General features: G+C 42.1%; 1 protein-coding gene across 3 annotated transcripts in view; it reads left to right on the top strand.

The window, feature by feature from the left end:
• The window catches only part of LOC110498012 (runt-related transcription factor 3), an 82,190-nt gene extending 68,695 nt beyond the window's left edge, over window positions 1–13,495 (top strand). For all 3 annotated transcript variants that reach the window (XM_036954938.1, XM_036954936.1, XM_036954937.1), the window contains one exon: window positions 10,569–13,495. In XM_036954938.1, the coding sequence (XP_036810833.1) occupies window positions 10,569–11,077 (509 nt within the window). In that variant the 3' untranslated portion in view covers window positions 11,078–13,495. The remainder of the gene's footprint in view (window positions 1–10,568) is intronic.
• The last annotated feature ends 2,095 nt before the right edge of the window (window positions 13,496–15,590 follow it).

The following is a 15,590-nucleotide window of genomic DNA, read 5'->3' on the forward strand; positions in this document are numbered from 1 at the left end:
AGCAATAAGAGATTACCATAATTACCAGTCTTGGACTACATATACATATCACCCAAGACAATTCACACAATATAACCTCATCAAGAGGAGCTAAGGACACAAATTGAGAAATTCTGCATCATAATTGTACATCAATAGTTAATCAAACATTTTTCTGACACAGTGCAATGAATATAGAGATATTGGAAAAGCTCGAACTATGGGTATGGCAATGGGTGTTCCACTCGTTGTGACATTTTTGGGAATGTGTTTCGGTTTGCCCTCAGGGCTCTGGATCCCAGAACATTCCAGAACACCCCGTAGCTCCCCTCTCCCTCCCTCCCTGCTTCCCTCCATCATGGTGTTTTGGCACTCTTCTTCTCCTGCCTCACAGCCACTCAGCCACCCACCCGTCCTCTTCCCAGAAACCACCGCACCAGACCTGCTGAGTCATCTGCTCACACACCCTTCCATGTTACTCCTAGATGCTCCTTGTACTCACACACCCTTCTGTAGGACTGATCAGTTGGGCTTGCTGGAAGTTTTCAATATGTTTGATGAGGAAAGCCCCTGGGGTAAAACAGTATTTTAGGTGTGACTGTCAGTGATTTCCAAAAACAACAGAGCAGTTTCATAATTTTCCCCTGATTTAGAATGAGGAGATGGAATGTATAGATTGGCAAATTCCCTTGCCAGATATTCATTTCAGAGCAAGATATTCACTAAGTTGTGAAAAGTAGAATTGACGTTTGATGGGGACTATTGTTATTGAGGTTGAGGTCCCAATGTCTAATCATGAAATTCCAACCCAATTCCAAAGAGACTGAAATAGAAATAAATTAGTATGACAATAAATAATACATAGGAGTGTACATGCCACCTGGCCAGATCTTGCAAACTCTTTAGCAATAACAAATATTAATAGAACCCATCCAGGTAATTTAGTTATCCAAACTCCTAAATCATATCTGGTTCGTTGATACATTAGGAAAATCTCTGTGTTTTATCATCACAAACTCCCTAATGCCTCGATCGTGTTGCTAGTGATAAATAGGGCCATGCAAAACTTGCTTGGCTCACATGTTACAGTGGCTACCATGGATAGGTCTTTGGGGTTGTTGACGTGTTATTCTATTTGCATCAGATGCGAAGCTCTGACCCCAAGGCCTAAGCGCTTATACAAACATCTACAGATCATTTGTGTTCATTTGTGTCTCCTATTCTTTGGCTTGTGGACCAACATGATTTGCCTGGCTTTGTATTGCTTGGCCATACTGATGTCAACTGTGACCATCCTTGTAGCATTTGGTCAATAATAAAAACTATAAAAACTCTCATCACATCTCAAATCAGTGATGGTCTGGGAAGCATGGGACAGTCACTTGTCTCTGGCTGCGGTCTGTGGGGGAGATGAAAGGAGAATAGATATATCTCTCCATCTATCTCTCTCTGGGCCAGCCTGATCTGAGGTTTTCTTCCTCTCTTTCCCACCTCTCCGCTCATTTGCCTGAGACACCATTCCCTGGGTGCTATTTGTCGACGTTTGCATTCAGAGTAAACATTTCACAGGTGAGCACCTGGATTTGCATCCCTTCACCCCTCCACACACACCTCGCTGGCGGCCTCTGCTCGTCCTTATGTTAACAACCAAAATCAGTTTCTCCCATAAGCAAATGAGGCAAACCTCCCTCCGTATCTGGGTTACACGCTTGACTGTGGACTAGTGGACCTCAGAGAGAGAGAGTGTGACAGAGAGAGAGAGAGAGAGAGAGAGAGAGAGAGAGAGAGAGAGAGAGAGAGAGAGAGAGAGAGAGAGAGAGAGAGAGAGAGAGAGAGAGAGAGAGAGAGAGAGAGAGAGAGATTTCCCCCGCCCTGCTGTGTGGCAGAACTCAATATGGGAGCACGCACACAAGCAAGGGAGTGAGGGAAAGGGAGGAACGCACTAGAACACTGTGTTCTCTTAAAAAAAACTTGATTCCAAGCCACCACTTTTAGAGTGGGAACATCACAGACGGTGGGCCGCGCCAGCCAGCCCTCTGGGGTTCATCCCCTCTCATGTCCCTGCAATTTAGTCAACACGTTTCAGCTGAGCCTAATGGAGATCATGTGTTGGGTGGGCCCCTGCTACCAGCTAGGCCCCGTCAGGACCCTGTGCCATAGATCCACCACTCCTCCTCCCCAGTCCTGCGGCAGAGCCTAGGGCCTAGGTCTATACCTAGCTGGCAGAGAGAGGAGGAGGTGGCTGTGTGTGGATCAGGGTAGCAAACAGGGTGAATAAAAAAAGAAGATTGCAAAACTGTGGTTATGTTTGTGAGTATGGCGTTATTTATCTAACCCACTCCTCTAGGGGGAGCCGCTGAACTGCTGAGAGGGGAACGGTTGTGGTGGGTGCTCTCTGGCTGGCTGACCGCCAAGGTTGTGACACAACACAACCCCATTAAGGTGTTTTGATAAGTGTCCAGTTGAGTTTCCCCTGACGAAATACAGGAGCCTGTCCCCGCCACAATTTAGTCAACACGATTCAACTGGCGACAATTAAATAGAGATCATGTGTGGGGTGGGCCACAGCCACCAGAGCCATCAAGTCCCCGTGCCACAAATCCCAGCTCTACCCTAAAGCATATATTCAGCAGGAAGAGACAGAGAGAGAGAGACAGGGGGGGCTGACTCCACTTCTCCCGAATCGACAGCAGCTGAAGGTTTGGATTTTCCTTGCGTGAAATCAGATATGGGGCCCGACTCCGGGGCCTGCTAGACTCTGGAAAAAGAAACAGACCCCTAACCCTCCTCATGCACCCCCCTTATCCGGAAAATAAGAGAATTTCAACTGCAGAAAATAAATGTGTCCCTGTAAAAAATGAAGCAGAAGCCGTGGAAATTACAAAGGAACAGATTTTTTTTGTTGCTGAAAATATACCCAGTTCTCCAGACGTAGGGGAAAGACATTTCAACAAGACTGTGGCACGCAAGTTCAGCATCCTACCCCCTCAGGGCTGTGGCGTGCAAGCGCTTGCTGTTTCACAAATACAGAATGTCTTGGGAGAGGTTGAAGGTAGCTGAAGGATGGGACTAAAAACAAACAAAAGAGAACTATTGTAAAATAAACTGTGTCAGTAAAATGTGTATAGTATGTGTAAGCTGGAAGTAGAAGCCTAAGTGTTGTTGTCTATGGGGAAATTATAAAGGAAGATATATTAAAAATATACTTTAAATACAGTGCATTCGGAAGGTTTTCAGACCCCTTGACTTTTTCCACATTTTGTTACGTTACAGCAGTATTCTAAAATTGATTCAATAGTTTTTTTCCCCCAAATCAATCTTCACACAATACCCCATAATGACAAAGCAAAAACAGGTTATCATTTTTTGCAAATGTACTAAAAATAAAAAATATCACATTTCCATAAGTATTCAGACCATTTACTCTGTACTTTGTTGAAGCACCGATTACAGCCTCAAGTCTTCTTGGGTATGACGCTACAATCTAGGCATACCTGTATTCTTCTCTGCACGTCCTCTCAAGCTCTGTCAGGTTAGATGGGAAATGTCGCTGTCTCTCCAGAGATGTTCAATCAGGTTCAAGTCCGGGCTCTGGCTGGGCCACTCAAGGAAACTCGAAGCCACTCCTGCATTGTCTTGGCTGTGTGCTTAGGGTTGGTGTCCTGTTGGAAGGTTAACCTTTGCCCCAGTCTGAGTTCCTGAGTGCTCTGGAGAAAGTTTTCATCAAGGATCTCTCTGTACTTTCCTCCGTTCATCTTTCCCTCGATCCTGACTAATCTCCCAGTCCCTGCTGCAGAAAAACATCCCCACAACATCATGCTGCCACCACCATTCTTTACCGTAGGCTTGCTGCCTCCAGATGTGATCCTTGGCATTCTGGCCAAAGAGTTCAATCTTGGTTTCATCAGACCAGAGAATCTTGCTTCTCATGGTCTCAGAGTCTTTAGGTGCCTTTTGGCAAACTCCAAGCGGGCTGTCATGTGCCTTTTACTGATGAGTGTCTTCTGTCTGGCCACTCTACCATAAAGGCATAATTGGCTAAAGTGCTGCAGAGATGGTTGTCCTCCTGGAAGGTTCTCCCATCTCCACAGAGGAACTCTGGAGCTCCGTCAGAGTGACCATCGGGTTCTTGGTCATCTCCCTGACCAAGGCCCTTCTCCCCCAATTGCTCAGTTTGGCCGGGCGGCCAGCTCTAGGAAGAGTCTTGATGGTTCCAAAATTCTTCCATTTAAGAAAGATGGAGGCCACTGTGTTCTTGGGGACCTTCAATGCTGCAGACATGTTTTGGTACCCTTCCTCGACACAATCCTGTCTCAGAGCTCTACGGAAAATTCCTTCGAACTCATGGCTTGGTTTTTGCTCTGACATGCACTGTCAACTGCAGGACCTTATGACCACATGTGTGTGCCTTTCCAAATCATGTCCATTGAATCATGTCCATTGAATTTACCACAGGTGGACTCCATTAAAGTTGTATTTTAGAAACATCTCAAGGATGATCAATGGAAACAGGATGCACCTGAGCTCAATTTCAAGTCTCATAGCAAAGGGTTTGAAAACATATATTAATAAGGTATTTCTATTTTCCCTTTGTCATTATGGGGTATTGTGTGTAGATTGATGAGGAACATTTTTAATTTAATCAATTTTAGAATATAGCTTTAACGTTTTTAAAAAATGGCAAAATGGAAGGGGTCTGAATACTTTCCGAATGCACTATATATACAGTTGAAGTTGGAAGTTTACATGCACCTTAGCCAAATACATTTCAACTCAGTTTTTCACAATTCCTGACATGTAATCCTTGTAAAAAATTCCCTGTCTTAGGTCAGTTAGGATCACCACTTTATTTTAAGAACGTGAAATGTCAGAATAATAGTAGAGAGAATTATTTATTTCAGCTTTTATTTCTTTCATCACATTACCAGTGGGTAAGAAGTTAACATACTCTCAATTAGTATTTGGTAGCATTGCCTTTCAATTGTTTAACTTGGGTCAAACGTGCACCAGTCCCTCCTGCAGCAAGCACCCCCACAACATGATGCTGCCACCCCTGTGCTTCACGGTTGGGATGATGTTCTTCGGCTTACAAGCCTCCCCCTTTTTCCTCCAAACATAACGATGGTCATTATGGCCAAACAGTTCTATGTTTGTTTCATCAGACCAGAGGACATTTCTCCAACAAGTACAATCTTTGTCCCCATGTGCAGTTGCAAACCATAGCCTGGCTTTGTTATGGCAGTTTTGGAGCAGTGGCTTCTTCCTTGCTGAGTAGCCTTTCAGGTTATGTCGATATAGGACTCATTTTACTGTGGATATAGATACTTTTGTACCTGTTTCCTCCAGCATCTTCACAAGGGCCTTTACTGTTGTTCTGGGATTGATTTGCACTTTTCGACACCAAAGTACGTTCATCTCTAGGAGACAGAATGCGTCTCCTTTGAGCAGTATGAGGCTGCGTGGTCCCATGGTGTTTATACTTGTGTACTATTGTTTGTACAGCTTATCATGGTACCTTCAGGCATTTGGAAATTGCTCCCAAGGATGAACCAGACTTGTGGAGGTCAACAAATGTTTTTCTGAGGTCTTGGCTGATTTCTTTTGATTTTCCCATGATGTCAAGCAAAGAGTCACTGGGTTTGAAGGTAGGCCTTGAAATACATCCACAGGTACACCTCCAATTGACTCAAATGATGTCAACTAGCCTATCAGAAGCTTCTAAAGCCATGACATAGTTTTCTGGAATATTCCAAGCTGTTTAAAGGCACAGTCAACTTCGTGTATGTAAACTTCTGACCCACTGGAATTGAGATACAGTGAATTATAAATTAAATAATCTGTCTGTAAACAATTGTTGGAAAAATGACTTGTGTCATGCACAAAGTAGATGTCCTAACCGACTTGCCAAAACTATAGTTTGTTAAAAATACATTTGTGGAGTGGTTGAAATGACTCCAACCCTGTATATACAGTACCAGTCAAAAGTTGGGACAAACCTACTCATTCAAGGGTTTTTCTTTATTTGTACTATTTTCAAATGAGTTGGTTTGTCCAAACTTTTGACTTGTACTGTGTAGTTTCTATGCCATCCAAATCCACATTTTACACTGAACCCATCAACACCAAATCAAGTGGAATCAGACTGTGTGTGTGTGTGTGTGTGTGTGTGTGTGTGTGTGTGTGTGTGTGTGTGTGTGTGTGTGTGTGTGTGTGTGTGTGTGTGTGTGTGTGTGTGTGTGTGTGTGTGTGTGTGTGTGTGTGTGTGTGTGTGTGTGTGTGTGTGTGTGTGTGTGTGGTTGGCAAGTAACTACGTCACACCTGTTGTATTCACAATGTCTCTTTTAAGCCACTGAAGCTCAGGACAAGGAAGTCAAAGTCAAACAAATTCTAGAGCATACATTGCATACTTACATTCCCACCTTACCCAGTATCAAACTGCCACTACTGCTTATGTACAAAAAATCAGCTACAAACAGACAGAACATTATGCAGCCCATTAGCCTATGTACAGTTCATCTAGATAAAATGTATGCCACTAAACTACAGGAGGTTGGTGGCACCTTAATTGGGGTGGACGGGCTTGTGCTAATGGCTGGAGCGGAATTAGTGGAATGGTATCAGCTACATCAAACACATGGTTTGATGCCGTTCCATTTGCTTGATGAAAGCCATTATTATGAGCCGTCCTCCCCTCAGCAGCCTCCACTGCACTAAACCGTGTGCAATTGCATATAGAGAATTGAAGGGATGACTTACTGTATATAGTTGCAAGATAGCAAGATGGGGAGACTTACGGCACTTCACAATAACTGGCACACCTGCATGTTGCATGCCTCGTTAACCGAAGGCCACGTGTCTGGTTTCCGTGGGGTTCATTATTAATTGCTGCATGACAAATTTAAGATTATAAAAAGTATAGGCAAACAATCATATTTTTCAATCCTTGCAGTTTACAGTAACGACAGTTGGCCTACTTAATGAAACATAGCTTTGGCAGGATGCTATTAGGCTACAATGCAAATTGCGCCCGTCTTGTAAAATCTTGGCCAACTATAACTGTTTTAGGTAGTAATGTAACCCTAATTTATTGACTTAATTATCTATCACTTTCTGTGAGGGCCCATTGCTAAAGAATCGAGTTACAATGACGTTCCTTTCTATATAGTTTAATTCGAATAGTAGCTGTAGTAGCTGTAGCACATAATTGACTCAGGTGAATCCCCCGCGCAGGTGAGCATGGGGAAAGGTATTGTCAGAATAAAAATCCCTGACATAAAGTCTAAATGGTGACACTATAATAAAAGTCTCAGAATTCTGATTATAAAACATATTTCTTATTCCAAAACCCTGGCTACAGTAACAACAAACCAGTCAGACAGTACTCAGAGATGAGTGACAGTTATCAGGTGTTCTATGGCTCCCATTGGCCTACTCCCGTTGGCCTCCAATAGGTGATTGACTGCCGCACCCTGAGCAAACCTTCATTCTTGACTGCCTGCCAAAGAGAAATTAAACTGATCAAGAGAGCGATATTAAACTGCCGTTTATTGGTTTATGGAAGCCTACATCACACAAAAAAAACTAATCAAATGTTTGTCTGTCACATTAATCAGCTGATGCTGTCACTATTGTCAATATTGGTAATTGTAAGTGGAGCCCCACTGGGCATAAACTGGTTGAGTCAATGTTGTTTCCACATCATTTCAACCCCCCAAAATCTATGTGATGTGGATTTGCAAAAAAAGTCATCAACATAAGGGAATTTCATGTTTTTTTCATCCAACTTTTAACCTAAATCCAATGACATGGCGATATTTTTTGTTGATTTCACGTTGACAACTCAACCAACTGTAAATCAAAACTAGACGTTTGACTGACATCTGTGCCCAGTGGGTCCTTTATGGGTTAACTATGTCTGATTCAACAGGTAGACTAGCTGAAGGCCTAGGTGCATACATTAAATGCATGGTGTGTGCAGTCATGTCCTCATCTGTCCTTGTATGCGCCTATCAAACCCAGATACTACAGTACAGTAGGTGGCAGCAGATGAATGAGAAGACTGAGACACATATACACACACAGCTCATGTTGTGTTTGGAAAGAACTGCCAGATCAGCCTAACCCTGCAGTCATGCCTTGGTTTTTGTGGGGCAGTATGGTGTTGTGCTTAAGGAAATAAACTGGTGACAGGAGCTGCTCCAAATCCCAGCGAGGAAAACTGCAGCGTCAAACACTTGAGCATGATCTGAATTTCCTCTGTCAGTTGAATAAATTAGGGAATGCGTGGAAATTTGACTCAAAACAGCTGGCTTTTGTGTACTGTGTTACCTATGCGACTACACTTCAGGATAGTTTAGCACTGACTGGTCTGTGACATTGATCCGGTTTGGTTACTTTTACAAAATACACAAATACATAGAACACACACATTCTCTCTCTGACTCTCTCTCTCTTTCTCTTTCTTTCTCTTTCTCTCTCTCTACCACTCTTTTTCACCAACTTGGTCTCAGAGCATTTCATATTATTCTGTACATAAATCCGAGACACTCCATATCATAGGTTGGAACCTACATAATTTTCCAATCATTGCATTCTGAACAGAATGACAATTTGTTTTTGTTTGGTTCCACTGTTCCAACCAGCCAAATAAAGTTCTGAACCGGTTCGAACCCCCAAAAAAGTTCCCGGTTTATATCGCATCTTTCTGTTTCTTTTTGAACCTGTGAAATCAACCTTTTTTTTACATTTAGCTCATTGAATTACTTCACCAATCAGTACGGATAGAGTAGGCTAGTTGTTTACACGGTGATGGACAGTGTAGCCTATGGCACAACATGCAACTGAAATTTTGCGGGTGGGTAGAGAGCGAGAGAGAGTTGAGGAGGAGGCTTGAAGCACTGGGCATCTTGTTATGACATGCATTATCTGAATTAGGTCCACATAATTATACCTAGGAGGAGTGGTTTCTATGGGGGTACTTTGAATGTCCTTTGAGCTAGCTAGCTAACAAGTTGTGTGTGTGTAGAGCGGTAGCAGAATTAAAACACATCTAACCTTTTTGTAGTTAATAAATCCAACTTGAAACGTGATAACTAGGCCTCCTTAACTAGCATTGAAAGAGTTAATCCATTATTTTCTAGCTAATTAAAAAAGCCTATGCTTCGGAGGGGGGAGGAGAGGTAGCCTAAACACGCACACACACAGGCAAATATTTTTAGCTTGCAGAGAGACACTGGAACAAGTTTCTGAGTGACAGAGTGAAGACAATGCATAGGCACTTTTTTGTGCTTTGTTGTGGAACTAGAAAAAAAAACTGGAACTTAAAAGAACATTATTAACCGTTTCCCATGCTTTTAAAATAACTGTTCTCTTCTGGAACAGTATGGAACAGTATGTTCCAGGTTCTGTTTCTGTTACTTGAAAATCTTTGTTACTTTATGCTTTTCGGTTTCCTGAACCAGTTCCAACCCCTGGTATGTATTCATTTCTGGATGTCCATCCTCCATTTAGTATGATATGTTATAAATTGCAATTCGTATGATATGTTAAGAATTACAATTCGTACAATATATTACGAATTAGCAATACGTATGATATGATACGAATTCCAATTTGTTGTGGCTAGTTTTAGCTAGGTGGCTAATGCTAACATTAGCTAGGTGGCTAACGTTAGCTAGGGTTAAGGTTAGAGTTAAGATTAGAGTTAGAAGTTAGGTTAAAGCGTTAAAGTTAGGAGTTAGGTTCAATGGTTAATGTTAGGGCAAGGGTTAGCTAACATGCTAAGTAGTTGCAAAGTAGCTAAAAAGTAGTAAGTAGTTGCAAAGTTGCTAATTAGCTAAAGTTGTCCATGACGAGATTCGAACATGCAACCTATGGGTTGCTAGATGTTCGCGTTATACGCTTACGCATCCAGCCCGACCAATCACCCTCCTTTCATTTTTGACTTAAGTAATCTTCTGTCTTATGTAACCATACCAAACGTAACATATTACACTCATTTGAATGTCTTGGATTTACATATACTATGTAACATCTAGTCTATGAGACCGGGCTGCTCTCTCCCTCCCTCCCTCCCCCTATTTGTGTCTGAATGTGACGGTTATCTCTGTAGTTTCCTGTTCCCTCTCTTCAGTGTGATTTATGTAGAATTACACAACAGCCCACAATGCACAACAAGCTCTCAGTGTTAGCTCCTTTTAATTATTTGAAATAACAGAGAATGATGTTACTGTAGGTTCCTCTGGTTTAGCTGGAATGGTTGTGTAGGAGGACTGGGAGTATTCTGAGGTTGAGGACTCTCTCATAACTTCACAGATTTATTTGCTGATGTGCTGTCACAGCTTCATGACTGTTACTGACCTGTTACTGTCAGTTCATTACTTCTAACTAGATAGTGTTTGTAGGGTTGTAGATCTACACTGTCAGTTGGGGACGTGGTACTTTACTACAGCTTCCTGTCAGTGGAATGAATTCTGACTCTCCCTATCTCACTTTGACTCTGAAACATTTTCATGGGCAGGTCATGTATGACATCTATGTGCACCAGGAGTCTCTAAACCAAATGTGTTGTTTCTCTCTCCCTCTCTCAGGTCCCACCGCTGATCTCTTCCCCCAGAGGACCTCCTTCCCCTCTCTGTCCCCGCTGACTGACCCCCGTTTCTCAGACCCACGTATGCACTACCCAGGAGCCTTCACCTACTCAGCCAACCCCTCCAGCACGGGCATCGGAGGCCTCAGTGTGACGGGAATGTCTGCCTCCTCCCGCTACCACACCTACCTGCCCCCGCCCTACCCAGGCAACCAGAACCAGGGAAGCCACTTCCAGTCCAATTCCTCCCCCTACCACCTGTACTACGGCACCGGGTCCGGCTCCTACCAGTTCTCCATGGTGGGCCCAGGTGGGACCGGGGGTGAGCGCTCCCCCAGCCGCCTGCTGCCCTGCTCGGGGGCCTCAGCCTCTGGAGTTGGCAACAGCCTGATAATCCAGGGCCTGAGCAACCAGAGCGAGGGGGTGGAGGCGGATGGAAGCCACAGCAACTCCCCTACGACCATGAGCGGGTCTGGACGCATGGACGAATCTGTCTGGAGGCCCTACTGACTGTTAGACAACTAGAGGATATGTAGGACAGAGAAGAGAGAGAGAAAGCAAAAGTCAAGAAGTTATATGAAACAAAAAAAGATGAATCCTTCCCCCAAAAATAAATGTTGCATGTTTGTCTTTTATTTATCCCGCACTCGCTTCGTACCCTTTTCCTAGTTGACCAAAGACATTCAATGTCTGTCAGAATGCCATGGCCAGAGGTGGCCTTTATGAAGGCCATGGGTACACCCTGCACTGTGACAGGGACTATTCTCTGAGACTCTGAAAGCCATACAAATCTCATTATTTTCAATTGATGAGTAAGAACTGCAAAATAACTGCAAATAGATGTTATCGTGTTAGAACAAATAAGCCATAGTAATATACTGTATCGGGTTCTTCTGAAAAACAGGTACAACATGCATACCATAGACTATGAAAAGGCAAAACTTTCACATCCATTCATTCTATGCAGCTGATGAACGGTAAAAATGCAAGTGCTATTGTGGCTGATCAGCCAACGAGACCAAAACTATCCTTATCCCTCAGATAAGGGATACCTTTCTTGGCGTTACGAGCTAAACATCCAGAACAGTGACTGTACTGCCTCAACGGCCTTTGACTGTTATGTGAAAACAGAAGTCAAACAGGATGTTTGCTTCACATGACTCAGAAACTGCCCTAGATGACTTGTGGCTGTATTGCTAATGTATACATGTCAATTGATCCTGAAGCTTTTATTTTGTGAGCGGTTTGGAGATTCATCCATCAGTCCATGAAAGATCATCAAGAACAATCCATCGTCTCAAAGTAGTTATGCATTGCTTGAAAATTGCATTTATTATCTATACTAGGATGGATCAGTCCTTGGAGGTACAGTAAGCAATGCTTATTCAAAATGAACAACATTATGTATTTGAGTGAAACTCCCCTGTAAAGTCGTTAATGTATTGATCATCTATGTAGCAGAACAATAGCTGATATTCTGAGGACTGTCCAGGACTTTAGCAGAGAAGTGGTTTTTTGAAGCAGGAATTTTATGGATTCCTGTCTTTTTAGTTTCTTGGACTGTTTTCTTTATTTTTACTCATGGTAGGCCTATATATTTCTTCATTGTGTCTGCAAACTGTTCTAGTGTAGTATGTCTGAACTAGATAATACAGTTGACCTTTTTTATATTTATTTGAGCCAAATTTGAGAAAATGTTCACTTATGCCCAAAAACATTTAGCATTTCTCTCTACCTTATCTTTTTTATATAAATATTTTGTTTATTTGTTGTTTAATATAAAATTTGAATTTGTGTAATATATTTCTTCTAAATTATGAAAAAAACTAAACTTTTAATGTTATTTTGTATTTCAATGTAGCTTCGATGCACTAAAAACATTCATGATATTCAACCATTAGAAGCACAGATCCCAACATTAAATCCAACAATCACTTTATTTACAAGATCCCCCCTTAAACAGTCGCCCAATCACCAACCCCCAGCCTCCTTGAGTTCACATTTTTCCACTCTTTTAAAGAAGAAAATAAATACTTAAGACACACAACCCACATTATGTGGCTATGCAGATCTTGTTTCTTTGTTTATCACTGAAACCTCAGACTATGATTGGCTTAATCTCAAACCACATTGGCATGTCTGAAGTGGCTAACTAAACAGTAGAGATGGAGTGGGCTGATTTTCACACGTAAGCACACACACACACACACACACACACACACACACACACACACACACACACACACACACACACACACACACACACACACACACACACACACACACACACACACACACACACACACACACTTTCTGTGCTACAGGTGTGATTGTGCACATTCTCACAGACCCAATGGCCTTTCCCACCCCAGGGGGACACAGAGGGTAGGGATGAAGATAGAGGGGGTTCAAAGTGGGATCCTCTTACCAACACCAAGGGCAATCCTAACTAAAAACAAGCCCTTGTTGTGCACAGGTCCCTTTGTTCTGCATGAGCTGTGAGTCCTTTGAAGCCTTTCTGACCATGTTTTCTCTCCTTCCTATTGTAATTTATTGATCATTAGTGCCTGCAGCTCAGGGCACTGCACAGGATTCAGATGTCAGGACAGAGCAACTTTTTTTGTATGAGCTGTGCTGAGCCACTTAATTAATTGTGTCAGGTGTGCCATGTTAAGAAATTGAGGTGTTTTGGTGAAAAGGAAGAGGAGAGTTGTTGTGGCTTCTTAAGAGCAGATATTATACCAATTAGAGTTGGTTTAGCGACCCCCAATCTTTGAGCGCATACATTAAAAAACAAAAAATATTGCTAGCATTTGTAGCTCAGAAAAAAAGTTAAGCTAACTCTATTGACAAATCTACTACCTTATGCCTTATTTTTGTTTAAGACAATCAATTATATAAAGATGCATTCCTAACTCTTGGGGAGTAGAGGGAAAGAATAGCATGTTCTTATAATCACTGTGTTCCTACCCATCCCTTTGGGTTTGAAGGCCTAACTTTAGATTGGGCAAAATTCATGCAGCTATGAGAAATCAAAGATGTACCTGATATCATATGGTTATATCAAAACCAAAGAAAGGCCTGTAATATTGTTACATTAAGGGGTTTGGATTTGTTGTTTTACACAAAATGTCTCGGTTGGTTTCCATTATCTGTTGATAAAATGTCCATAACTCTTAAGAAAGAGGTGTGTATATCATGAGGCATTTGCAAAACAGGGAGGTTAAATTGTAGAATTACATTTTATTTTATGTTGGATAGAAAAGCACAAAGCTTTTGTTTTGTTTAATGTTTATTTTAAACAACCTCTCCATTTTGTTTTACCATAATGTTAATTCATTTTGCTCAAAGCATGTATGTCTGAAGCTATGTTAATTTAATTTTCATCCATGTAATATCCTTAAAGACTCTGTATTAAGTGCTTGTAAAGTGTGCAGATAGTGTAGTTTTTAATCATTTTAATTAAAAAACATCCATTTCAGATTTTTCTCAGGATCGTTTGTATTCCAATTATAATATGACAAAATGATGCATGTATATCAGTTCCCCTTAATGAGGAGAAAATCTAGGCTATGTCAACACAAGTAATAATACTCTATAGCATTATAGATCCATTGAGCTATATATTACGGGTCTCAAAAATATTTCCGCCCACATCCTTCACAAAAAGCTCTCACAGTCTCACATCAGAATAGTTTCTCAAACGCCACATTTCTAAGTTGTTCCAAACGTCAAATTTCAAAGTGTTTAAGGTTAAGTCTAGGCATTAGCTCTGCATTTTAAGGTTAGTGTATTGAACATGAGGGGAGACAGAGAGCTGGTTTCAAACGCAGGGCGCAGCAGGTGTTTAATTGTAAAAGACCACAGGAGGAGGCAGGTAGCTGGGTCCAGGGGCAGGCAGAAGGTCATATACATATAAGTGTTAAGTTTAGGCATTAACTGCAATTCTGACATTCAATATTGAAAAGTCTCAATTGTAAATACCTCTATGATTAGCAAGAGAGAAGGTATTGAAAGTGAAGAATGTAAACAAGTAGGCACATGCTATAATTCACCTCTAGAAATACAAACAGGATCACCTCAGCAGACTAATGGGTACAGTATAAGGGAACAAATGTTCAATCAAACCCACTCCATTCCAATTTATTCCGTTCCAGCAAATTCCATTCTCATCCAATACTCTCTTAGGCTCAGAGCCGTAAATACCATAGACTGTGTACCATGTCCCTACAATCTCTATATATCTCTCTATATCTCTCTCTCTCTAAGTGGTGGTTACCCAAGCCTTCCCTCTTCATTATCCCCCAGTCTCCCATCAGTATGCCACTCAATGGCAAATTACCCACACTTCTCAGTGCCTCGCAAAACGCCACATCTGTCAACACGGCTGTACCCAAGGCATAAATAGAGCACGTCCCAGGAATCCGATACCACCCTGGCATCCTCCGCGCAAAACACATCAGCAAGTTGTCACTTGTTAAAAAACAAAAGAGCAAAAATTAGGAATGTCAGCATTGTTTTCCACTGTAATATTGGGTGTTAATTTATGCATTGCTGATGGCATCTATTTAGCTCATTTGAGGTCTGCCCACAGGATTAAACACTTGAGATCTCTCTCTCGTAGGGTGGTCTGATATCAAATGAGTTCAGTGGTTAACCTGAAATACAATACCCACAATCCCTCACTCTTAAACTAATCCCACCTGTTGAGATTCCATGAAAAGGTTTGTTGCTTCCCCCACTCCATCGTTCCTTTCTCCCTCCCTCCTATGCTACTTTCTCTCTATTCCTTTTTACCTCTTTCCTCTCCTGCCCACCTACCCTCTCATCTCCTTTCTTCTCCTCTTCTATTCTCTCCTTCATGAGTCTCAGCATCGGGCCTTCTGTGGGGTCAGTCTTGGCAAGGCAACAAAGCCTCAGGACGCACACACGCAGGCATGAGACACACTGCATTCAATTAACTCAGAACACTCAAAGCATCTCTACACACACACACTCAGAATCCCCGCTGACAGATCTCACA

This window comes from Oncorhynchus mykiss, chromosome 19 (assembly GCF_013265735.2).
Source record: "Oncorhynchus mykiss isolate Arlee chromosome 19, USDA_OmykA_1.1, whole genome shotgun sequence".
NCBI classification, from domain to species: domain Eukaryota; kingdom Metazoa; phylum Chordata; class Actinopteri; order Salmoniformes; family Salmonidae; genus Oncorhynchus; species Oncorhynchus mykiss.